The sequence below is a fragment of the Pan paniscus genome, chromosome 20 (assembly GCF_029289425.2).
Source record: "Pan paniscus chromosome 20, NHGRI_mPanPan1-v2.0_pri, whole genome shotgun sequence".
In the NCBI taxonomy this organism is placed as follows: domain Eukaryota; kingdom Metazoa; phylum Chordata; class Mammalia; order Primates; family Hominidae; genus Pan; species Pan paniscus.
The window spans coordinates 18525046-18549367 of NC_073269.2; the positions used below are offsets into that span (position 1 = coordinate 18525046).

At 47.5% G+C, this 24322-nt stretch overlaps 1 protein-coding gene across 10 annotated transcripts in view; it reads right to left on the bottom strand.

Moving 5' to 3' along the window:
• The window catches only part of CACNA1A (calcium voltage-gated channel subunit alpha1 A), a 418969-nt gene that overhangs the window by 388433 nt on the left and 6214 nt on the right, over window positions 1-24322 (bottom strand). For all 10 annotated transcript variants that reach the window (XM_034945842.3, XM_034945843.3, XM_055103184.2 and 7 more), the window contains exon 2: window positions 6376-6679. In XM_034945842.3, coding sequence (XP_034801733.3) covers window positions 6376-6569 — 194 coding nt within the window. In that variant the 5' untranslated portion in view covers window positions 6570-6679. The remainder of the gene's footprint in view (window positions 1-6375; window positions 6680-24322) is intronic.

Consider the following 24322-nt stretch of genomic DNA (forward strand, 5'->3'; position numbering starts at 1 on the left):
ATGAAGATGACGGTTCAGCAGCTCACTGCTTAAACCCAGGCAGCGTCAGCCTCACCCGGCAGCCTGTTAGAAAGAAATGCAAAATCCCAAGTCTTAGCCTAGACCTGTTGAAACAGAATCTGCATTTAACAAGACCCCATAGGCCAGGTGCAGTGGCTCACACCTGTAATCCCAAGATTTTGGGAGGCTGAGGCAGGAGGATTGCTTGAGCCCAGGAGGTTGAGGCTGCAGTGAGCCATGATCGAGCCATTGCACTCCAGCCTGAGTGACAGAACGTGACTCTGTCTCAAAAATAAAAATAAGAAAAGCGTTGAGTTTTATTAGTCCTTAACTGATGGTTGACCCAAATCCACTTGGCTGGCTGGCACTGGCTCTCATTCATTGTCAGTCAATGCTTTTACTCAAGAGATATTTTATGAGCACCTACTGGGTGCTGGCCTCAGTCTCTGGGGATACAGCTGTGAACAGGACAGACAAGCAACCTGATTGAGGATACTCCAGTGGGCAAGACAGACCACTAGAAATGAGATAAATAACAATTCCAGTGAATGGCAATGTATTGCAGTCTGCTTAGACCTGCATGAGTGATTGATGGACTGGGATGTTGGCTGATAAAGTGGACACGTGGCTTTAAAAGATTCCTGCCTAGAAAGCAAATATTGAGACCGGACGCAGTGGCTCACACCTGTAATCCCAACACTTTGGGAGGCCAAGGTGGGTGGATCACTTGAGGCCAGGAGTTCAAGACCAGCCTAGCCAGCATGGTGAAACCCCGTCTCTACTAAAAATACAAAATTAGCTGGGTGTGGTGGCAGGTGCCTGTAATCTCAGCTACTTGGGAGGCTGAGGCAGAAGGATCACTTGAACCCGGGAGGCAGAGGTTGCAGTGAGCTGAGATCACGCCACTGTACTCCAGTGTGGGTGACAAAGCAAGACTCTGTCTCAAAAAAAAAAAAGAGAGAGAGAGAGAAAGAGGATTGAAGAAGATAGTAACAGAAGCAGAAATGAGCAAAGAGACCAAAGTCTGTCAGTCATGAGAAGTAATCACGGTGGTGATCTAATTCAATCGCTATCAGAAGGTGGCCAGAAAACATTCAGAATTTCATGAAGACAATCGGTGAGGTGAAATCACGTAAGCCTCACTGTGGCATGTACCGTGCCTGGGTGGGGTTCCTACTGGTGGACAAAACCACCACAGTTATAAAAATAAAGCTTCCAAACAGCAATGAAGAATGGAAGATGCTTAGGAGATGCAGTAGCTTACATCTATAATCCCAGTGATTTGGGAGGCTGAGACAGGAGGATCACTTGAGGCCAGGAGTTTGAGACCAGCCTGGGCAACATAGTGAGAACTTGTCTCTACAAAAATAAAAAATTAGCCAGGTGTGGTGGTACACTCCTGTAGTCCTAGCTACTGGGGAGGCTAAGAAGGGAGGATCACATGAGCCCAGGGGTTCAAGGCTTCGCTGAGCTATGATTGCCCCCACTGGACTCCAGCCTGGGTAACAGAGGAAGATCTTGTCTCTAAATAACAATAACAATAATAATAATAGGAGACATTCTACAGGATGATTTATCTGGTTTCTTCTCAGAGTCAATAGGATAGAAAATAGGGGATCAGAAAGAGACTGCTATAGACTAAGTAAGACATAGAAGACATGACTACCAGAAAATTAAATATAGAATTATCATATGATCCAGCAACCCCGCTTCTAGGAATATATCTCCAAGAATGGAAAGCAGGGTCTGCAAGAGTTATTTGTACACCTATGTTCATAGTAGCATTATTCTCAATAGCCCGAAAATAGAAGCAACCCAAGTGTTCATGGATGGATGGATGGATGGATGGATGGATGGATGGATGGATGGGTGAGTTGGTGGATGGATGGATGGGTGGGTGGATGGATGGATGGATGGATGGGTGGGTGGATGGATGGGTGGACGGGTGGATGGATGCATGGATGGATGGATGGATGGATGGATGGATGAGTAGGTGGATGGATATGTGGGTGGATGGATGGATGGATGGATGGATGGGTGGATGGATGGGTGGATGGGTGGATGGATGGGTGGATGGGTGGATGGATGGGTGAGTGGGTGGATGGATATGTGGGTGGGTGGATGGATGGATGGATGGATGGACGGATGGATGGATGAGTGGGTGGATGGATGGGTGGATGGATGGATGGATGGATGGATGGATGGATGGATGGATAGATGGGTGGATGGGTGGATGGATGGATGGATGGACAAAATGTGGTCTATTCATACAATGGAATATTATTCAGCTTTAAAAACTAAGAAAATTCTGACACATGCTACAACATGGATAAACCTGGAGGACATTATGCTTAGTGAAATAAGCTAGACACAAGAGGACAAATGCTGTATGTTTCTACTTATATGAGGTCCCCAGAGTCATCAGATTCATGAGACAGAAAGTGGAATGATGGGTGCCAGGGGCTGGGGAGTGAGTGTTTCATGGAGACAGAGTTTCAGTTTGGAGTGATGAAAAAGTTCTGGAGATCGGCCGGGCATGGTGGCTCATGCCTGTAATCTTGGCACTTTGGGAGCTGAGCGGGGCTGATCACTTGAGGTCAGGAGTTCGATACCAGCCTGTCCAACATGGCCAAATCCCATCTCTACTAAAAATACAAAAATTAGCTGGGCGTGGTGGCAGGCGCCTATAATCCCAGCTACTTGGGAGGCTGAGGCAGGAGAATCCCTTGAATCCATGAGATGGAGGTTGCAGTGAGCCAAGATCATGCCACTGCACTCCAGCCTGGAAGACAGAGCGAGACTCTGTCTCAAAACAAACAAAACGTTCTGGAGATGGATGGTGGTGACGGTTGCACAACAACGCGAATCTACTTAATGCCACTGAACTGTATGTTTAAAAATGGTTAAAATGGTCAATTTTACGTTGTGTGTATTTTACCACAATAAAAAGAGAGAGAAACGATGAAATGCAACACACAGGCCTTCTTGATTCAAAAAACTCAACTGTAAAAAGATGAGCAAGGAAATCTGAATGTGGACCGGAAGTTAGATATAAAAATCATGATTAATATTGTCAGTGCGATATCATTAAGATGTGTCTGTGTGCTTTAGAGATGTAGTCTGAAGTTTGCAAAAATCACATAAGGTCAGGGATTTACTTTTAAACATCTCAGAAAGAGGATATGGATTTATGATATGAGTCTGGCACAATCCTGATAATTATTAAATTTTAATGGATACGAAAGTCTCACTGACCTCTTTTTCCTACTTTTAGTGTATTGGAACATCTTCAGAATAAAAAGCTCTCACAGAGCACGGTATTCAAAAAGCGAAGGCAAACTTCTAAAACATAAGGGTAGAAGCGTGTTGTACTATTAAATCAAACTATTAAGCCATTTGGAAATATATATATCTTGTTGATGTCTCATCCTTTTCACGTTTTTATTTTTATGTGTATTTTACAGTGCATATAACACATTTAGCAAAATATTTTTATAAATTATATATAAATAAAAATGCATGGGCCGTGGCTACGCATTTCAGCTATGAGTGTGCTCAAAAATTGTTTTGCTGGCTGGGGTAGGAGTTCAGAAGTTTGGAGATCATGGCTATAAGGACGCTTTGGGCCAGGCATGGTGACTCATGCCTGTAATCCCAGCAATTTGGGAGGCCAAGGCAAGAGGGTTGCTTGAGCCCACGAGTTCGAGACCAACCTGAGCAACATAGCAAGATCCCATCTTTACAAAAAAAAATTTTTTTTAATTAGCTGGGCATGGTGTCATGCACCTGTAGTCCCAGCTACTTGCAAGGCTGAGGTGGGAGGATCGTTTGAACCCAGGAGGCAGAGGTTGCAGTGAGCCATGATAGGGCCACTGCACTCCAGCCTGGGTGAAAGAGCAAGACCCTGCCTCCAAAATTAATTAATTAATTACAATTTGTAAAAATGAAAATAAATTAAAGAAACTTTTATGGGTTCTAGAAACCAAGGCAGACGTTAAAGGGAATAGGTGCCTTTCCTGGTTATTTATGGAATGATGGATGGGTGGATGGACAGATTGGTATATAAGATGATAGGTGGGTGGATGGACGGAAGAATGAATGGAAGAATGGATGGAAGAATGGATGGATGAATGGGTGAATGGAAGAATGGGTGAGTGGGTGGGTGGGTTGGGTGGATGGATAGATGTGTGGACAGGTGGGTGAATGGGAAGTTGGTTGGATGGCTGGAAAATGGATGGATGGGAGAAAGAACAGGGAGGTGGATGAATGGATTGATGGGTAGAAAGATGGATGGGTGATGGATGGATGGATGGATGGATGGATGGATGGATGCATGCACAATTAGAAGTTTAAATGGGTGGGTGGTGGGTGGGTGAGTGGATGGATGAGTGGATGGAGGGGAGGTTGAGAGGAACCCAGTTTTGTGGCAGGTGGCAGGGAAGTCACAACATGCCTTCCTAAATGATGCTCAAACACGCCAGTAGATGTCAGACTAACCTCATGAAACCACCTCGGGGCCAAGCTTGAACCACCCTGAGCCCCATCCTGAAGCTCTTTGATTCAAAATGAGCAATGGCTCATTTTAATAAAACAGTTTGCATTGCACCCTGTCTTTACACACTCCCTCACCAGCACCCTCCCAACCCAAACGGCATTTATAACCCCACTTCCCCTCCTGCAAATGGAAAAATGGGGCCGGGGTGGGTGTCTGGTGAAGCGTGCTTCCCACAGGGTCAGGTCTGGAGCATTAAGAGGGTAAGAGAGTAAATTTTGGGGTCCCCTAAATTGATTAGTGTCCATATCAGCCTCAGCTCCAATCAAAATAATACTTATATTCTCATCCCACACTCCTGATGTCTGCTCAGGAATCCACCCTAGGCCTGTGCCTTTGCCAAAAAAAAAAAAAAAAAAAAAAAAAACTTTTGAGGAAAAGGAAAGTAAAGGGGAAGGGGAAAGGGAAAGAGAAAAGAAGAGAGGGAAGGGAAGGGAAGGGACCCTGTCTCAAAAGGAAAGAAAGAAAAGAGAAAGAAATAAAAAGAAAGAAAGAAAACAAGAAAGACAGAGGAAGGAAGGAAGGAAAAAAGAAAAGAAGGAAGGAAGGAGAGACCCTGTCAAAAAGAAAGGAAGGAAGGAAAGGAAGGAAGGAATAAAGGAAAGAAGGAAAAAAGGAAGGAAGGAGGAGAGAGAGAGAAGAGAGACCCTGTCTTAAAAGGAAATAAAAAAAAGAAAAGAGGGAAAGGAGAGAGGGAGGGAAAGAAAGAGGAAGGAAGGAGGGAAGGAAGGAAGGGAGGGAGGGAGGGAGGGAGGGAGGGAAGGAAAGAAAAAACCCAGTAGTTCCCCCACTGTGTGGAAAAGGATGCGTAGGGGCCGGCCTGAGACTGAACCTTCACACAAACCACCTTCAACCCTCGAACAGCCAAGACCCCAGCTCAGGAAAGCCATTCATCCAACATTGCCCAGCAGCAACTACATGACAGAGCCAGTTCCACCCCCAGTGTCTCCCACCAGAAGACCCACTTTTGGGGTCACTGACAAAGAGAAAGGGGGACCCAGAACCAGACTCAACTGAAGCCACCACGTACTCCCAGCCCTATCCAGGTCCCTCTCTGCCTTCACACACTTCTGTCTCCAGCCCTTAAACCCGCAGATTTCAACTCAACACTGGAAGTAGAAATGGGATTTCCACGTTTTTCCCCAGAAAGCAGCATTTCTCAGCCATCTCAACAGAAATATTTGCTGGCTGAGCGCAGTGGCTCACGCCTGTAATTCTAGCACTTTGGGAGGCCAAGGCGGGTGGATCATTTGAGGTCAGGAGTTTGAGACCAGCCCGACCAATATGGTGAAACCCCGTCTCTACTAAAAATACAAAAATTAGCCAGGTGTGGTGGCGTGTGCCTGTGGTCCCAGCTACTTGGGAGGCTGAGGCAGAAGAATCTCTTGAACCCAGGAGGCGGACTTTGCAGTGAGCCGAGATTGGGCCACTGCACTCCAGCCTGGGTGACAGAGCAAGATTCAGTCTCAAAAAAAAAAAAAACAGAAAGAAAGAAAGATTTGCCAACCCATCAGAGTGGACACTCACAATCCTGGGAGTCGGGTCCTGGCTGCCCCATCCATGGTTAATCTCTGTTGCCTCAGCCTAGGGCAGCTCAGGGATTCACAGAGCCAGATGGGGGTGTCCGGGGGGCATAAGGCAACCAGTATTGATCAGTTAGCAGGGAAGGATTTTGAGATTTCAGAAGTCAGCACAGCCTTATCAATATGTTCCAGCTGCATGAATTTGCTCCCCGAAAAAGCTTGCCAAAAACATCCTAACCCCCAAGGGATCCCCGGTACAGCCACACCGCCCCCCGATCACCACCACCCGGGCATACTCACTCCCATTCTTTCCTCCTGGCCTGGGGGGTGCTGTGGATTTTGTGGGCCTGGTGGGCCAAGATGACATCTCGGTGATCCACCACGCCGCCCCGCCGCCTCAGAGGGGGGCCCTCGAAGCAGATGCTGAGCCGGGGAGGCCGAGTGTCCTGCAGGGTGCTGGGCGTGCCCCGAGCTGCGGTTGTGCAGGGCGTCATAGTAACTGGGGCGCGAGAGCATGGAGTCGGGGACCCAGGAAGACTTCAACATCCATGGGCCTCGCTCAGAAATCCCAGGGTCTTCTCCCTCCAGCACAGTGAGGGGGAAACTAGAAGAAGAAAGAGGAGACAGAGAGGGCCAGCGTGAGGGAGAGGCAGACAGAGCTCACAGAGGGCAAGGAGAAGGGAACTCAGAAGACAAGGAGAGGCCGCCCCACCCTCCTTCGCAGAAAGTCAAAATACACCCCAGCCCCGGCTGGCCGGGATTTAGTAGTTCCTTGGCAACTCAGGGCCCAGAAAGCCAGTTCTTAGGAGCTGCCCGGCAACATATGTGCCCCATGGAGCAAAAGACCATGAGGCTGTGCCGCGGGCACTCGCTCCACCTCCCAGGTGCCGGCCACAGAGGGCAGGATGCTGGATTTCTCAGCATCTCTATGTCTCCTTCTGCAAAATGAGCCACCATGGGCCTGGGGGTTGGCTCTCCCTCAGTCCCTGGGTCCTGTGAGCTCTGGAAAGCTGAAAGGGTGAGTTCAAGAGGCAGTTTTAAATGCACGTGGAAGGCCAGGTGCAGTGGCTCCCGCAGGTAATCCTAGCACTTTGGGAGGCAGAGGTGGGCAGATCACCTGAGGTGAGGGGTTCGAGACCAGCCTGGCCAACATGGTGAAGCCCTGTCTCTACTAAAAATACAAAAATTTAGCCGAGCATGATGGCCCATGCCTGTAATCCACATGCCTGTAATCCCAGCTGCTCAGGAGGCTGAGGCAGGAGAATCGCTTGAACCCAGGAGGCAGAGGTTGCAGTGAGCTGAGGTCCCACCACTGCACTCCAGCCTGGGTGACAGTGAGACTCTGTCTCCAAAAAATAAATAAATAAATAAATAAATAAATAAATAAATAAATAAATCCACATGGGAGTGGCCACCTGTCCAGCCACACTGCTTCTCACCAGGTTCTCTGTTTTTTTAACTTCATTTTTATTTTTTTTTTTAGAGATGGGGTCTTGCTATATTGCCCAGGCTGGTCTGGAACTGCTGGGCTCTAGCAATCCTCCTGCCTCGGCCTCCCTCTTGAGTAGCTGGAATGACAGGTGCACGCCACCACACCAGGTTACAGCTCGTTTGTTTGTTTGTTTGTTTGTTTGAGATGGAGTCTTACTCTGTTGCCCAGGCTGGAGTTGTGGTGTGATCTTGGCTCACTGAAACCTCCACCTCCCGAGTTCAAGCGATGCTCCTGAGTAGCTGGGACTACAGGCGTGCGCCACCATGCCCAGCTAACTTTTGAATTTTTAGTAGAGACGGGGTTTCACCATGTTTCATGTTTCACCATGTTGGCCAAGCTGGTCTCAAACTCCTGATCTCAAGTGACCGGCCCTCCTCTGCCTCCCAAAGTTCTGGGATTACAGGCATGAGCCACCGTGCCTGGCCAACAGCTGGTTTTTGGAAAGAGAAAAGAGACAGGGTTTCCTCCACTCAATTATCAGGTGGACACTCAACACACCAAAGGACCTTGAAGCCCCAAGATCTTTATCTCCAATCACTTAATCATTCAACAAACTCTGAGCAACCACCCAATTTGTGCCTGGCCCTGTGCTAGGTCCTGGGGACGCAGCCATGAATAAGACTGGCAAATGTCCCCACCCTCATGGAGAAGGCATTCTAGGAGGGAGACAGACAAGGAACAAAATAAGTGGGTACATTACATAGAGATTAGGAGTTGAAAAGTGCTGGGAAGGGCCAAAGGACCAGGTGTGGTGGCTCATGCCTGTAATCCTAGCACTTTGGCAGTCAGATTGCCTGAGCCTAGGAGTTTGAGACCAGCCTGGGCAACATAGTGAGACCCCATCTCTACTAAAAATACAAAAATTAGCCAGGCGTGGTGGCGCATGCCTGTAGTTCTAACTACTTGGGAGGCTGAGGTGGGAGGATCACTTGAGACTGGGAGGCAGAGGTTGCAGTGAGCCAATATTGTGCCACTGCACTCCAGCCTGGGTGACAAAGCCAGACCATGTCTCAAAAAAAAAAAAAAAAGTTTTAAAATAGGCCAGGCATGGTGGCTCACGCCTGTAATCCCAGCACTTTGGGAGACCGGGGCGGGCGGATCACAAGGTCAGGAGATCGAGACCATCTGGCTAACACGGTGAAACCCTGTCTCTACTAAAAATACAAAAAATTAGCTGGGCGTGGTGGTGGGTGCCTGTAGTCCCAGCTACTCGGGAGGCTGAGGCAGGAGAATGGCATGAACCTGGGAGGCAGAGTTTGCAGTGAGCTGAGATCACACCACTGCACTCCAGCCTGGGAGACAGAGCGAGATTCCATCTCAAAAAAAAAAAAAAGATTGTATATATATATGCACACACACATGCACATACATACACACATACACACACACACACACACACACACGTATATATATATATATTTTGAGACAAAGTTTCACTCTTGTTGCCCAGGCTGGAGTGCAGTGGCATGATCTCAGCTCACTGCACCCTCTGCCTCTTAGTTTCAAGCAACTCTCCCGCCTCAGCCTCCCAAATACCTGGGATTACAAAATTGTACATATTTATGATGTCTAACATGATGTTCTCGAACACGTATGCATTGTGGAATGGCTAACTTGAGCTAATTAACATGCATTACCTCACACACTTACTGAGGTCTTTTTGTGGCTAATCTCTTCTTATAAGAACACGAGTAATATTGAATTAGGGCCACTCATTTGAGCTCCTTTTACCTTAATTACCTTTGTAAAGGTCCTGTCTCCATATACAGCCCCATTCTGAGATACTGGAGTTTAGACTTCAACATATGAATTTGGGAAGACACCATTCAGTCCTTAACAAAGAAGGGTAAGGTGTGTAGGCTGGCTGCCTACACCAGCTCATGCCTGTAATCCCAGCACTTGGGAGGCCAAGGCAGGAGGATCACTTGAGGCCAGGAATTCAAGACCAGCCTGGACAACATAACAAGACCCTGTCTCTATAAATAATGTTTTAAAAATCAGCCAGGCATGGTGGCACGTGCCTGTAGTCCCAGCTACTCAGGAGGCTGAGGCAGGAGGATTGTCTGAGCCTGAGATGTTGAGGTTGCAGTGAGCCGTGATTGTCCCACTGAACTCCTGCCTGAGCAATGGAGTGAGACCCTGTGTGAAAGAAGAAGAGGAAGAGGAAGAGGAGGAGGAGGAGGAGGAGGAGGAAGAGGGAGAAGAAGAAGAGTTGGGTAGACTGGTGACTTTATTTTATTTATTTATTTATTTATTTATTTATTTATTTTTGAGACGGAGTCTCACTCTGTCATCCAGGCTGGAGTGCAGTGGTGTGATCTCGGCTCACTGCAAGCTCCACCTCCCGGGTTCACGCCATTCTCCTGCCTCAGCCTCCTGAGTAGCTGGGACTACAGGCGCCTGCCACTACGCCCGGCTAATTTTTTTGTATTTTTAATAGAGAAGGGGTTTCACTGCGTTAGCCAGGATGGTCTCGATCTCCTGACCTCGTGATCCGCCCGCCTCAGCCTCCCAAAGTGCTGGGATTACAGGCGCGAGCCACCACACCCGGCCCGACTGGTGACTTCATTAAATAGGGGTGCAGAGACAGCCTCACTGAGGAGGTGACATCTCAGAGAGGCCTGAGGGAGGTGAGGAGCCACATGGGTATCTGAGAGAAGAGCTTTCCAGGCAGAAGGAACAGCACATGCAAGGGTCTTGAGGCAGGACTGTGTGTCTCAAGGAACAAAGAAGAGGCCCGTGTGGCTGTGGGTGACGTGGTCTGTGGCTTTTGGAATCTACACCTCACCCAAAAGCATATTTCCAGTCCCAGACTGATTTTTCCCACCTGAGTCAGCCCCTACGACTAGCCTCTCAGTGTCTGTCCAAGAAAAGCGTATCTACTGGGAGGCTGGCATGAATGAAATAGAATTAGGCCATGCACAGTGGCTCATGTCTGTAATCACAACAGTTTGGGAGGCCGAGGGAGGAGGATTGCTTCAGCCCAGAAGTTTGAGACCAGCCTGAGCAACATAGCAAGACCCTGTCTCTAAAAACAAAAACAACAAAAATAAACTTTGTTTAAAGAAATTAGCCAGGTGGCATGTACCTGTAGTCCTAGACACTCGAAAGGCATAGATGGGAGGAAACCTTGAGCCCAGGAGTTCGAGGCTGTGGTGAATTATTATTGCACCACTGCATTCCAGCCTGGGCTACAGATAGCCTACCTTGTTAGAAAGAAAGAGAAGGAAGGAACGAAGGAACGAAGGAAGGAAGGAAGGAAAGAGAGGAAAGAAGAAAGAAAGAAAGAAAGAAAGAAAGAAAGAAAGAAAGAAAGAAAGAAAGAAAGAAAGAGAAAGCAAGAAAGAACGGAGAGAAAGAAGAGAGGATGGAAAGAAAAGAGAGAGAAAGAGAGGAGAGAAAGAAAGAGAGAAAGAGAAAGACAAAGAGGCCGGGTGCAGTGGCTCACGCCTGTAATCCCAGAACTTTGGGAGGCCGAGGCAGGAGGATCACCTGAGGTCAGGAGTTCAAGACCAGCCTGGCCAAAATGGTGAAACCCCGTCTCTACTAAAAATACAAAAATTAGCCGGGCATGGTGGCGGGCACTTGTAATCCCAGCTACTCGGGAGGCTGAGGCACGAGAATCGCTTGAACCCAGGAGGCAGAGGTTGCAGTGAGCCGAGATCGTGCCATTGCACTCCAGTTTGGGTGACAGAGTGAGACTCCATCAAGAAAGAAAGAAAGAAAGAAAGAGAGAGTGAGAGAGAAGGAAAGAAAGAAAAAAGAAAGAAAGAGAGAAAGAAAGAAAGGAAGGAAGGAAGAGAACGGAAGGAGGAAGGGGAAGGGGAAGGGAAGGGAGACCCTGTCTCAAAAGGAGAGAGAAAGAAAGAAAGAAAGAAAGCAAGAAAGAAAGACCCTGTCAAAAAGGAAGGAAGGAAAGAAGGAAGGAAGGAAGGAGAAAGAAGAGAGAGAAAGAGAAGAAAGAAAGAAGAGAAAGAAATGAGACAGAAGAAAAGAGAACGGAGAGAAAGAAGAGAAAGACAGGAGAATGAGAAAAACAGAGAGAAAGAGAAAGAAAAGAAAGGAGTGAGAAGGAGAAAAAGAAAAGGAAAAGAGAGAAAGAAAAGAGAAGAGGAAGAAGAGAGAGAAAAAGAAAAGAGAGGAGAGAGGAAGAGAAAGAAAGGAGAGAGAAAAAGGAAAAAGAAAGAAAACAAATTAAGAAGCTCAACCCTATACAAAAACATTTCATAAGTCACTTCAACACCCACAGGTATAAGTAGGTGGTGCACAGAATGAGGCTGCCCCCAGATTGCAAAGAACCAATTGAAGGAAGGAAGGAAGGAAGAATTATCTCCATTCCATTTCCTCTCACCCTGCTTTAAGCATGCAAAGAAATGAGAACTCTCCCAGCCTCTCCTAAGCAGATCAACTCAGTATCAGCTTAGCAAATGCAGTTACCTTCCGGTTTCTTTCGAAATCCTATAACTAATGGAGTTTAATAGATCTATCCTTCATGACGCTTTTAAGCTTCAATTTACTTCCGTGAAACCTCACTCTTAATTGCCCACGATTGTGCATTTATAGTCTTTTGTGTTTTGCCAAATACTTTCCCATTGTGCTGAAAAAGAAATCTGCTTTCCTTTTATAACCACTTCTGCACGGATGCCATTTTTCTTCCCATTTCACAGAAATAAAACTGAAAACAAGAGGTAGATTCAAGTGTATTCCAGCTACAAGGTTTTATTTCACCCCTCCCCAAAAATATTCTTCCTGCACATATATTTTTTCTTTTTCCTTTTCTTTTTTTTTTTTAAGAGGCAGGGTCTTGCTCTGTCGCCCAGATTGGAGCACAGTGGCACCATCATAACTCACAGCACCCTTGAATTCCTGGGCTCAAGTGATCCTCCGAAGTAGCTGGGACCACAGGCCCGTGCCACCACAGCAGGCTAATTTTTAAAATTTTTAAATTTTTCATAGAGATGGGATCTCCCTATGCAGCCCAGGCTGGTCTCAAACTCCTGGCCTCAAAGTGATCCTCCTGTCTCGGTCTCTCAAAGCTCCGGGATGATAAGTGTAAGCCACCGCGCCCGGCCACAATGATATTAAAGAAAGAAAAAATCGGCTGGGTGCAGTGGCTCACGCCTGTTATCCAGCACTTTGGGAGGCCGAGGTGGGTGGGTCACTTGAGGTCAGCGGTTTGAGACCAATCTGACCAACCTGGTGAAACCCTATCTCTACTAAAAATACAAAAATTAGCCGGGTGTGGTGGTACACATCTGTAGTCCCAGCTACGTGGGAGGCTGAGCCAGGAGAATCACTTGAACCTGGGAGGCGGAGGTTGCAGTGAGCGGAGATTGCGCCACTGCACTTCAGCCTGGGCGACAAAAAAAAAGAGAAAGAATCCAGTTTACAGGTTGGGTGAGCTGTGTAGTACCTACACATTAACTAAAATCCCAGAAACCAGACACAGTGCAAGAACTTTGACGGCAAAAATTCTGAACAAGCCAGGCTCTGTGGCTCTCACTTGTGGTCCCAGCTACTCAGGAGGCTGAGACGGGAGGATCAGCCCAGGAGGTCGAGGTTGTAGTGAGCAATGATCATGCTACTGTACTCCAGCCTGGGTGACAGAGTAAGGCTCCATCTCTGAAGATTAATTAATTAATTAAGTTCTGAAAGCAGAAGGAGTGTTTCTACCTGGGAAGGTAGGAAGCAGATCAGGAAGTCAAAACCTAAAGCTAATATCCCAGGTGACATCTTGGAGATGTGCACCTGCTTATCCCACAGCCTGACATGGGATGCTCAATTTCCCTCTCTGGTGCTATAGCACATAGCTCCCATCCTCCCGCATCCCATTATAGGCTTCCAAATTCACCCTGATACCCAAACCAGAAATTGAGTTGTCAATCATGGTTTCTCGCTTCCCTTAACTCCAGTCATCAAATCCATCCGCAGGTACCATCTACTCACCTCCAAAATATACCCTGAGGGCTGGACGTGGGGGCTCATGCCTATAATCTCAACACTTTGAGAGGCTAAGGCAGGAGCACCTTTTAAGCCCAGGAGCTCAACTGAACAACATAGCGAACAACACAGTGAGATCCTGTCTGCAAAAAAGAATTTTTTTAAATCAGCCAAATGTGGTGGCACGCAATGGCAACAGTAATCCCAGCTACTCAGAAGGCTGAGGCAGGAGGATCACCTGAGCTCAGGAAGTTGAGACTGCAGTGAGCTGTGATCATGCCACTGCACTCCAGCCTGGATAACAAAGTGAAACCCTATCTCAAAAATAAAAATAAGCCAGGCATGGTGGCTCATGCCTGTAATCCCAACACTTTAGGAGGCCAAGGCGGGAGGATCACTTGAGGTCAGGAGTTCGAGACCACCCTGGACAACATGATGAAACCCCGTCTCTAATAAAAATACAAAAATTAGCCAGGTGTGATGGTGGGCACCATAATTTCAGCTACTCAGGAGGCTGAGGCAGGAGAATCACTTTCACCTGGGAGGAGGAGGTTGCAGTGAGCCAAGATTGTATCACGGCACCCCAGCCTGGGTGACAGAGTGAGACTTTGTCTCAAAAAAATAAAAATAAAAACAAGGCTGGTGCGGTGGCTCACGCCTGTAATCCCAGCACTTTGGGAGGCCGAGGCGGGCAGATCACCTGAGGTCAGGAGTTCAAAAGCAGCCTGACCAACATGGAGAAACCCCATCTGTACTAAAAATACAAAATTAGCTGGGCATGGTAGCACATGCCTGTAATCCCAGCTACTTGGAAGGCTGAGGCAGGAGAATCGCTTGAACCCAGGAGGCGCAGGTTTTGGTGAGCCGAGATCACGCCATTGCCCTCCAGCCTGGGCAACAAGAGCAAAACTCCATCTCAATAAATAAATAAATAAATAAATAAATAAATAAAATATCCTGAATCCAACCACTTCCTGCACTGCATGGCTGCCACCCTCAATCATTTGGACTGGGGCTGCCTTCTTCCCTACTCCCACTCCCAATCCATTCTCTCCTCTGCAGTCAGTGCAGTCTTTCTAAAATGTCAATCAGGCCAGGTACAGTGGCTCACATCTGTAATCCTAGCACTTTGGAAGGCCCAGGTGGGCAGATCACCTGAGGTCAGGGGTTCAAGACCAGCCTGGCCAACATGGCAGAACCCTGTCTCTACTAAAAACACAAAAATTAGCCGGGCTTGGTGGCACGTGCCTGTAATCCCAGCGAGAGGCTGAGGCAGAATTGCTTGAACCCAGGAGGCAGAGGTTGCAGTGAGCTGAGATCACGCCACTACACTCCAGCCTGAGCAACAGAGTGAGACTCCATCTCAAAAAATAATAATAATAATAAATAAAAATAAAAAATGTCAATCAGCACATTTGCTTTTGCTGGAATAAAAGCCGCATCCTCCCAGGCTGCCTCATCCCTGTGACTTTGTCCCCTCCCCTTCTCCCTGTTGCACTTTTAGCCCCAGAATCACTGGCCTTGTCCCTGTTTCTGGGCTGTGCCAAGCTCATTCCACCTTCGCACCTGCTGTTCCCTCTTCCTGGAATGCTTTTCCCCTAGTCTCGGACAAGCCAGCTTCCTGTCGTCATGCAAGGCTGTGATCAGATGCCAATTTGCAGAACCATCCGCCCAAAGCACCACCCCCAGCAGGCGTTCTCATCACGCTCGCCTGTGAGGTCTTCCTTAAGGTGTCTGTTGCTCCCTGAGACCAGTACGTACATGCAGGCTTCTATAACATCCACCTCCCTGATAGGATCTCAGCTGAATTTGAACAAGGATCTTGGCCTGTCTCATTTGCCATTGAGTCTCCAATACCTTCACTATTTCTTGCCTGAATGAATGAATAAATGAATGAATGAATATTCTTAGGAATGAGTCTACCCAGGAAAATGTCATTAAGCCCCTTCCAAACCACCACCAGGGGTCTGTGACTTTTCAATTTTATGTATTTATTTTTAAATTTTATTATTATTATTATGATTTTGAGGCAGAGTCTCACTCTGTCGTCCAGGCTGCAGTGCAGTGGTGTGATCTCGGCTCACTGCAACCTCTGCCTCCTGGATTCAAGTGATTCCCCTACCTCAGCCTCCTGAGTAGCTGGGATTACAGGCGCACACCACCATGCCCAGCTAATTTTTGTACTTTTAGTACAGAAGGGGTTTCACCATGTTGGCCAGACTGGTCTCGATCTCCTGACCTCAGGTGATCCTCCCACCTTAGCTTCCCAAAGTGCTGGGATTACAGGCGTGAGCCACCGTGCCCTGCTGTTTTATTATTATTTTTGAGATGGGGTCTCACTTTGTTACCCAGGCTGGAGTACAGAGGCATGATCCTACCTCAGTGCAGCCTCGAACTCCTGGGCTCAATCGATCATCCCACCTCAGCCTCTCAAGTAGCTGGGACCACAGGTGCACACCACTATGCCCAGCTAATTATTTCATTTTATTTTTTGAGAGACAGGGTCTCGCTATGTTGCCCAGGCTGATGTCTAATTCTTGGCCTCAAATGGTCCTCCCGCCTCAGCCTCCCAAAGTGCTGGGATTACAGGTGTGAGCCACTGTGCCCAGCCTGGGATGTTTTTCTAAGTAGGGAAGGGATAAAGTATGCCGGGAAATAAGGCATATTCTGGAGGAAGGTCCAACCTCTTCACACAACAATGAACCGTGGGGTCCCAGGAAAATTGCCTAAGCCTCTGAGTCTCTGCTTTCTCCTCCACAACGTGGGGATCATGACAAGTACTTCAGAAAGCCGTTGTCGTGAAGGGTTATCAGGCTCCTCCATGAGAAGTCAATGCAATGAACACAGCGCTGGGCCACGGAAAGTGCTAGGTCCACACCTAGTCTAGTGTTAACCTGGGGCAGGTGGGCAGAGTGGGGCATCTGCAGGAAAGGGGGACAGCCACTCCAGCTACATCACCAAGGACGCTTTGCAGAGCACTCGTGAGCAGTTCCAACGGAGCCCCAGCTGTCCTGTGTGTACACACGAGAAACAAACACATTTCCAGCCAGCGGTCGCTCCCTCCCCAGCCAGGTGCCTGCGCCTGGCACCTGCGGGGGCCCCATGACCAAATGTGCTGTCCTCTCTCTCTCTCTCTCTGTTTGCCCAACCTCAGCACGGAGGAAGTGGCAAAGTACGTGGGCTTGGCTTCACTGAGAATCAGCAGGGTTCCACCAACAGACAGCACCAAAGAGAAGACAACAGAAAAAGTAAACAGAAGAAAATAAACAACACGAAGCCTGAGGCCACAGAAAGCCTCATTGTTAATGGAATAACAATCATAGCACCTGCCTGATACGCCAGGTATCGGTGGTCCCCACCACTTTCCCACACCTGAAACAGGAGCTGAGCCCTCCGCTGCCAAGCCTGGACTGGCCTGAATTGCCATGGCAACCGGATGGCACCTGGAGATGCTCCTCATTCACACAGCCTGGTCCAGGAGTTCTAGGGGAAGAGACAGAGAGGGAGGGACCACAGGGAAGTCTGGGGGTGCTTTCTGTGACCCTCCTACATGGACAGAAACATTTACATGGCTGTGACAGACACCAGGCTTCGCCACCCACAAATGAAAGAAGTGGTCACAACTGGTAAAAATGAGTAAAAGATACACCACATATATATATATATATATATATATTTTTTTTTTTTTTTTTTTGAGACAGAGTCTCACTCTGTTGCCCAGGCTGGAGTGCAGTGACTCACTGCAACCTCCGCCCATCCAGGTTTAAGCAATTCTCTGCCTCAGCCTCCGGAGTAGCTGGGATTACAGGCACATGCCACCATGCCCGGCTAATTTTTTTGTATTTTTAGTAGAGACAGGGTTTCACCATCTTGGCCAGGCTGGTCTTGAACTCCTGACCTCATGATCCACCCACCTGGGCCTCCCAAAGTGCTGGGATTACAGGCGTGAGCCACCGTGCCCGGCCCCTTAATTTTTAAAAGTACAGGAAAAACATTCTCTGAAACTTTGCGGGTTCATCCTACACACTGGAAAAGCACATGATGCTGGAGCCAGGCATCATGGTGTGTGCCTGTAGTCCTAGCTACGCGGGAGGCTGAGGCCAGAGGACCACTTGAGCCCAGGAGGTCAAGGCTGCAGTGAGCTATGATTGCACCACTGCGCTTTTGCTGGGGTGACAGAGTGAGACCCTGACTCTTAAAAAAAAGAAAAAAAAGGAAGAGGAAAGATGCTCCTTGGAAGGAGATGGGAGCTCAGGAAGCCCCAATATGTCCTTTGTCTAAAGAATTCAATATAGAGCCAGGGAGGGGCTGGACTGTAATCTTACAAGCTCTTCTTTTATTCTCTGGTGTGGGAAAATGTCTTTTTCCACCCATCTTGGAGGAAAATTTAAAAACTAAAAATGAGAGGCCAAGGTGGGAGAATCACTTGAGCCGGGGAAGTTGAGGCTGCAGTGAGCTGTGATCTCACCTCTGCACTCCAGCCTGGGTGACAGAGCAAGGCCCTGTCTCTTAAAATAAAGTACAAGAGATAGACTTGAAACACTGTTGCTGGCTGTGAGATGAAGGAGGCCACGAGCCAGGGAATGCAGGCCACCCCTGGAAGCTGAGAATGACCCCCTGCTGACAGCAAGCAAGGAAACAGAACTCCAGTCCTACACAGCATGAAACTGGATTCTGCCAACAACTTAAATGAACAAGAAAACAGATTCTTCCCTAGAGCCTCTGGAAGGAAGCACAGCCAAGCAACACTTTGATTTCAGCCCAGCCAGGCCTGTTGGCTTTCTGACCTATAGAAACTGTGAGATAATAAGTGAGTGGTTTGTTTTCTTTTGTTTTGTTTTGTTTTGTTTTGTTTGAGATGGAATCTCACTCTGTCGTCCAGGCTGGAGTGCAGTGGTGCGATCTCAGCTCACTACAACCTCCACTTCCTGAGTTCAAGCAATTCTCATGCCTTAGCCTCCAGAGTAGCTGGAAGTACAGGCACCTGCCACCATGCCCTGTTAATTTTTGTATTTTTAGTAGACACGAGGTTTCACCACGCTGGCCAGGCCAGTCTTGAACTCCTGACGTCAGGTGATCCGCCCACCTTGGCCTCCCAAAGTGCTGGGATTACAGGTGTGAGCCACCGCCCCCGGCCCACTGAGTGTGGTTAAGGCATTTATTTGGTGGTAATTTGGTATGGCAGCAATAGAAAAATTAATAGGCAGTTACATACATGTAGAATAATTTTTTACAAACATGGAATTTGTGAGATTATATATGTGTATATACATACATACATATATATTAAAAGTCTACAACTTTTTTATACTTAGTAATATGTCTTAGATAACATTCCACATCAGTTCCTATAGGAATGTTTCTTACAAATATTCCACATTAGTTCCTGTAGTTTATTTTTATGTTGTTTTGAGATGGGGTCTTGCTACATCACCCAGGCTGGGGTACAGTGGCACGATCATAGCTCACTGCAGCCTCAACCTCCTAGGGCTCAAGCAATCCTCCTGCCTCAGCCTCCCAAGTAGCTGAGATTACAGGCACACACCACCATACCTAGCTTCCGATAGTATTTTTCAATGACTCCATCAAATTTATCTGGTCTGGACCTCTGGGTCTTTCTGATTTCTTGCTATTCCCCAGAATGTTGCAGCCAACGTCCTGCATTGTAGATCTTCAGGTTCTGCTACAAATATCTCTGCAGAATAAATCCCCAGAGGTGGAATTGCTCTGTCAAAGAGTGTAAGACTGGGCGAGGTGGCTCACACCTGTAATCCCAGCACTTCGTGGGGTTTGCCTTCGAGTGGAATATACACAGGTGTGGAGTCCTGGTTGAGAGCACAGAAGTGTTCCTTTAAAAGCAGCTTAAACACTTTGGGAGGCCGAGGCAGGCAGATCACTTGGGACCAGGATTTCAAGACCAGCCTGGCCAACATGGTGAAACTCTGTCTCTGCTAAAAATACAAAATACAAAAATTAGCCAAGTGTGGTGGCGGGCACCTATAATCCCAGCTACCCAAGAGGCCGAAGCACAAGAATCGCTTGAGCCTGGGAAGCAGAGGTTACAGTGAGTCGAGATTGCGCCCCTGCATTGCAGCCTGGGCAACAGAATAAGACTGTCTAAAAAAATTTTTTTTAATAAATAAATTTTTAAAAAGCAGCTTAAAAACAATATCTATGTTTGAAATCACATCTCCTCCCCTCCTCTCTCTTGTTCTCTCTCTCTCGCTCTCTCTCTGGCCTTGATCCTCTTTCTTTCACTTGTCATTTGATCCTGTCTTTCTCTGTGTGCTAAGAGCTCCATCAATAAAACACCTTAATCCAGCCCTGGACAAAATTGGGGTTGCTAAGACCCAGGGAAATGGTCTTCCCTCCCAAGTTCTAGGCTAGAGAGTGTGAAATTCAGCAGACCATGGATTCTAACAGCTACTAAGGAGGCGCTGGGATGAAGATCATCTAAATGTCGTTTGTAATCGACCTCCGGATGCATTTGTCACCTTCCGGATGATGTTTTATTTGGCTGATAGTAAAAGCGGTTTCCAGGCCCTGAACAAACACTCTCCATGGTAGGGAGCCCTGTGTGGAGCAACTGCTAAGGACCTTCCTAGAATTGAAAACTCAGAACCAGGGAACAACCCAAATGTGCGTCGATGGCAGGATGCATAAACAAAGAGATGTGGTGTGGTGGCTCATGTCTGCAATCCCAGCACGTTGGGAGACCGAGGTGGGTGGATCACCTGAGGTCAGGCGTTCGAGACCAGCCTGGCCAACATGGTGAAACTCCATCTCTACTAAAAATACAAAAATTAGCTGGGCATGGTAGTGCATGCCTGTAACCCCAGCTACTCGGGAGGCTGAGGCAGGAGAATGACTTGAACCTGGGAGGCGGAGGTTGCAGTGAGCCAAGATCGCACCATTGCTCTCCAGCCTGGGGGACAAGAGCGAGACTTCGTCTCAAAAAAAAAAAAAAAAAAAAGATGTGGGTGGTGCACACGCACAATGAGAAGTTATTCAGGCTTAGAGAGGGAGGAAATTCTGGCCGGGCATGGTGGTTCATGCCTGTAATCCCAGCATGTTGGGAGACCAAGGCGGACAGATCACTTGAGGTCAGGAGTTCGAGACCAGCCTGGCCAACGTGGTGAAACCCCATCTCTACTAAAAATACAAAAATTAGTCAGGCGTGGTGGCACGTAGCCTGTAATCTCAGCTACTCAGGAGGCTGAGCCAGGAGAATCGCTTGAACCTGGCAGGCAGAGGTTGCAGTGAGCTGAGATCATGCCATTGCACGCCAGCCTGGGTGACGGAGTGAGACTCTGTCTCAAAAAAAAATTAATAAATGAATACAGGTATCAATAAGTGGATATAGGCACCAATAAGTGGGTATAAGCACCAATAAGTGAATAGAGGCATGAATCAATAGATGTAGGCATGGCCAGGCGCAGTAGCTTATACCTATAATCCCAGCACTTTAGGAGGCTGAGGGAGCCAGATTGCCTGAGCTCAGGAGTTTGAGACCAGCTCAGGCAATATGGTGGAACCCCATCTCTACTAAAAATGCAAACAAAAAAAGTTAGCCAAGCATGGTGGCACACACCTGTAGTGCCAGCTACTTGGGAGACTGAGGCAGGAGAATCACTTGAACCCAGGAGGTGGAGGCTGCAGTGAGCAGGGATCAAACCACTGCACACAGCGAGACTGTGTCTCAAAAACAAAAAAAGATGTAGACCCCAACAAGTAGATATAGACACCAATAAGTGGATATAGGCACCAATAAATGGACATAGGCACCAATAAGTAGATATAAACACCAATAAGTAGGCATAAGCATCAATAAGTAGCTACAGACACCAATAAGTGGATATAGGCATCAGTAAATAGATACAGGCATCAATAAGTAGATATAGGCATCATTAAGTGAATATAGGCACCAATGAGTGGTTATAGACATCAATAAGTAGCTGCAGACGCCAATAAGAGGATATAAACATCAATAAATGGATATAGGCACCAATACATGGATATAGGAACCAATAAGTAGCCATAGGTACCAATAAGTAGATATAGGCCTCAATAAATAAACATAGGCACCAGTAACTAGATATAGGCATGAATAAGTGGATACAGGCCTCAATAAGTAGGCATAAGTGTCAATAAGTAGCCACAGGCACCTATAAGTAGATATAGGCATCAATAAGTGGATATAGGCATCAATAAGTAGATATAGGCATCAATAAGTGGATATAGGCATCAATAAGTAGATATAGGCATCAATAAGTAGATATAGGCATCAATAAGTAGATATAGGCATCAATAAGTGGATATAGCATCAATAAGTGGATATAGGCATCAATAAGTGAATATAGGCAACAATAAGTGGATATAGGCATCAATAAGTGGATATAGGCACCAATAAGTAGATATAGCCCTCAATAAATAGACATAGGCACCAGTAACTAGATATAGGCAGGAATAAGTGGATATAGGGCTCAATAAGTAGGCATAAGCATCAATAAGTAGCCGCAGGCGCCAATAAGTAGATATAGGCATCAATAAGTAGATGTAGGCATCAGTAACTGAATATAGGCACCAATAGGTGGGTATAGGTATCAATAAGTAGCTACAGGCCCAATAAGAGGATCTAGACATCAATAAATGGATATAGGCACCAATAAGTGGATATAGGCATCAACAGGTAGATATAGGCATCAATAAATGGATATAGGCACCGACAAGTAGAGATAGCATCAATAGTTAGATATGGGCATATACAAGGGTGTTTATGCTCCTTCTGGCCACAACCCGAAGCTTCCCCATCTCGGGCAGGGTGGACCCCCTCCCCCCCATCTTTGCATAGACAAGCAACCAGCAAGATGAAAGAAAAAGTAAAGCTAGGGCCAAGAAGAGCTCTCATCACTTGGGGCAAAACTCCAGAACTGCCCCACATACATGAGAACAAAGCTAAATAAAACGCCAGGCCAGATGGCCAAGGTTGAACGCAAGCTGAGACCAGCAAGCCAGCATAGCCCCAAGTGTGGCTGCAAGTGTTCATCCCCTGGTGAGAATAAACCATGTCACAGCTGGTCTCGTGTTCCACCCACTTTCTTCTTCACCAGCTGGACGGTGCGATCATGGTGCGGTGAGATAAACACGCACCCTCCCACCAAGATGAACAGATCGCCCGGGATTGCTGGATGGTTGGGCAGCCCCAGGACACTGAGTGAGGCTGCAGGACGGGGGAAGGAGGGGAGGAGACCCCCAGGGGTATAGGCTGTTGGGCTGAATCTCAGGCTGAATTCTTCCTCCCAACTTCACTTCGTGGCTCTGTTATCCTCCGCATCACTCATGCATCCATTCATCATTCATTCATTCATCCAGCAATATTTATTGAGCACCTACTGTATTCCAGGCACTGTTCTCAACACTGAGGACTAAGACATGAACATCACAGACAAAAGTCCCTCCTGGAGCTGGCGTTCTAATAAAGGAGATGGACAAGAAACAGGAAAACCTCCTGAAATTGACAGAATGTCAGATAGAGAAAAGAAAACGGTAGAGGAGGAGGGGGAAGGGGAAGCTGACTGTCATTTAGGTAAAGTGGCCAGAATGGCCTCATTGAGAAAGAAATATTTGAGTAAAGACCTGAAGGGAGATGAGGATGAGGGAGGATGCATGAGGGTGTCTGTGGGAAGAGCATTCCAAGGCAGAGGAAAAGGCCCTTGCAAAGGCGCTATGGCTGGCCGCGTGGCTGATGCGTTCAAGGAACGGCACAGAGGCCAGTGTGGCTGGGGCAGAGTGAGTGAGGGGGCCAGAAGGTGAGGGCAGGGAGGTAACGGGGCCAGGAGGTAAGGGCAGGGAGATAAGGGGGACAGATGGTACAGGGTCTTATGGGCCATAGGGAGAACTTTGGCTTTTGCTCTGCATGAGGTAGGAGCTATGACAGGGTCTAAGGAGATGAGGGATGTGGCCTGACTCAGGTATTCATGGGAGCCCTCTGGAGGTCACATTTGCAAGAAACCCCAAATGCAGTGGAATCAATCACCCCAGACATTGTGGGGTTCCTTCCTTCTCTCTTTCCTTCACTTCCACATTCTACTCATCATCAGAGCTGGTGACTCCCCCTTGTCCTTCCCCTCCCACTTGCCGTAGGCCACACTCATCCCTCCCTGAATCTCGTCTCCTCCAAGTCATCATAAACAATCAGTTCATCCGTTAGCCAGTCCCCTAAAGACTCCCCACAGCCAGCTGAATAAAGTGTGAGTCCTGGCCAGGCACAGTGGCTCATGCCTGTAATCCCAGCACTTTGGGAGGCCAAGGAAGGTGGATCATTTGAGGTCAAGAGTTCGAGACCAGCCTGACCAACGTGGTGAAACCCCATCTCTACTAAAAATACAAAATTAGCTGGGTGTGGTGGCAGACACCTGTAATCCCAGCTACTTGGGAGGCTGAGGCAGGAGAATCACTTGAACCCGGGAGGCAGAGGTTGCAGTGAGCTGAGATTGCACTACTGCACTCCAGCCTGGGCAACAAGAGTGAAACTCCATCTCAAAAAACAAAAACAAACAAACAAAAAAAGCCAACAACAACAACAACAAAAAAGCAATCAGCTCATCCATTAGCCAATCCCGTAGAGACTCTTTCCACAACCAGCTGAATAAAGTGTGAGTCCTTTCGCCAGCCTCATATATGTGCCACGATGTAGCCCCAGAATTCCTTCCATCCTCACTTCTCACTACATGAAGCTGATGCTCTGAGACAATCCTGACCACACCCCTGACTTTCACCACCCTGAATACCTTTCCCTCTCCTCATCCCCAAGGT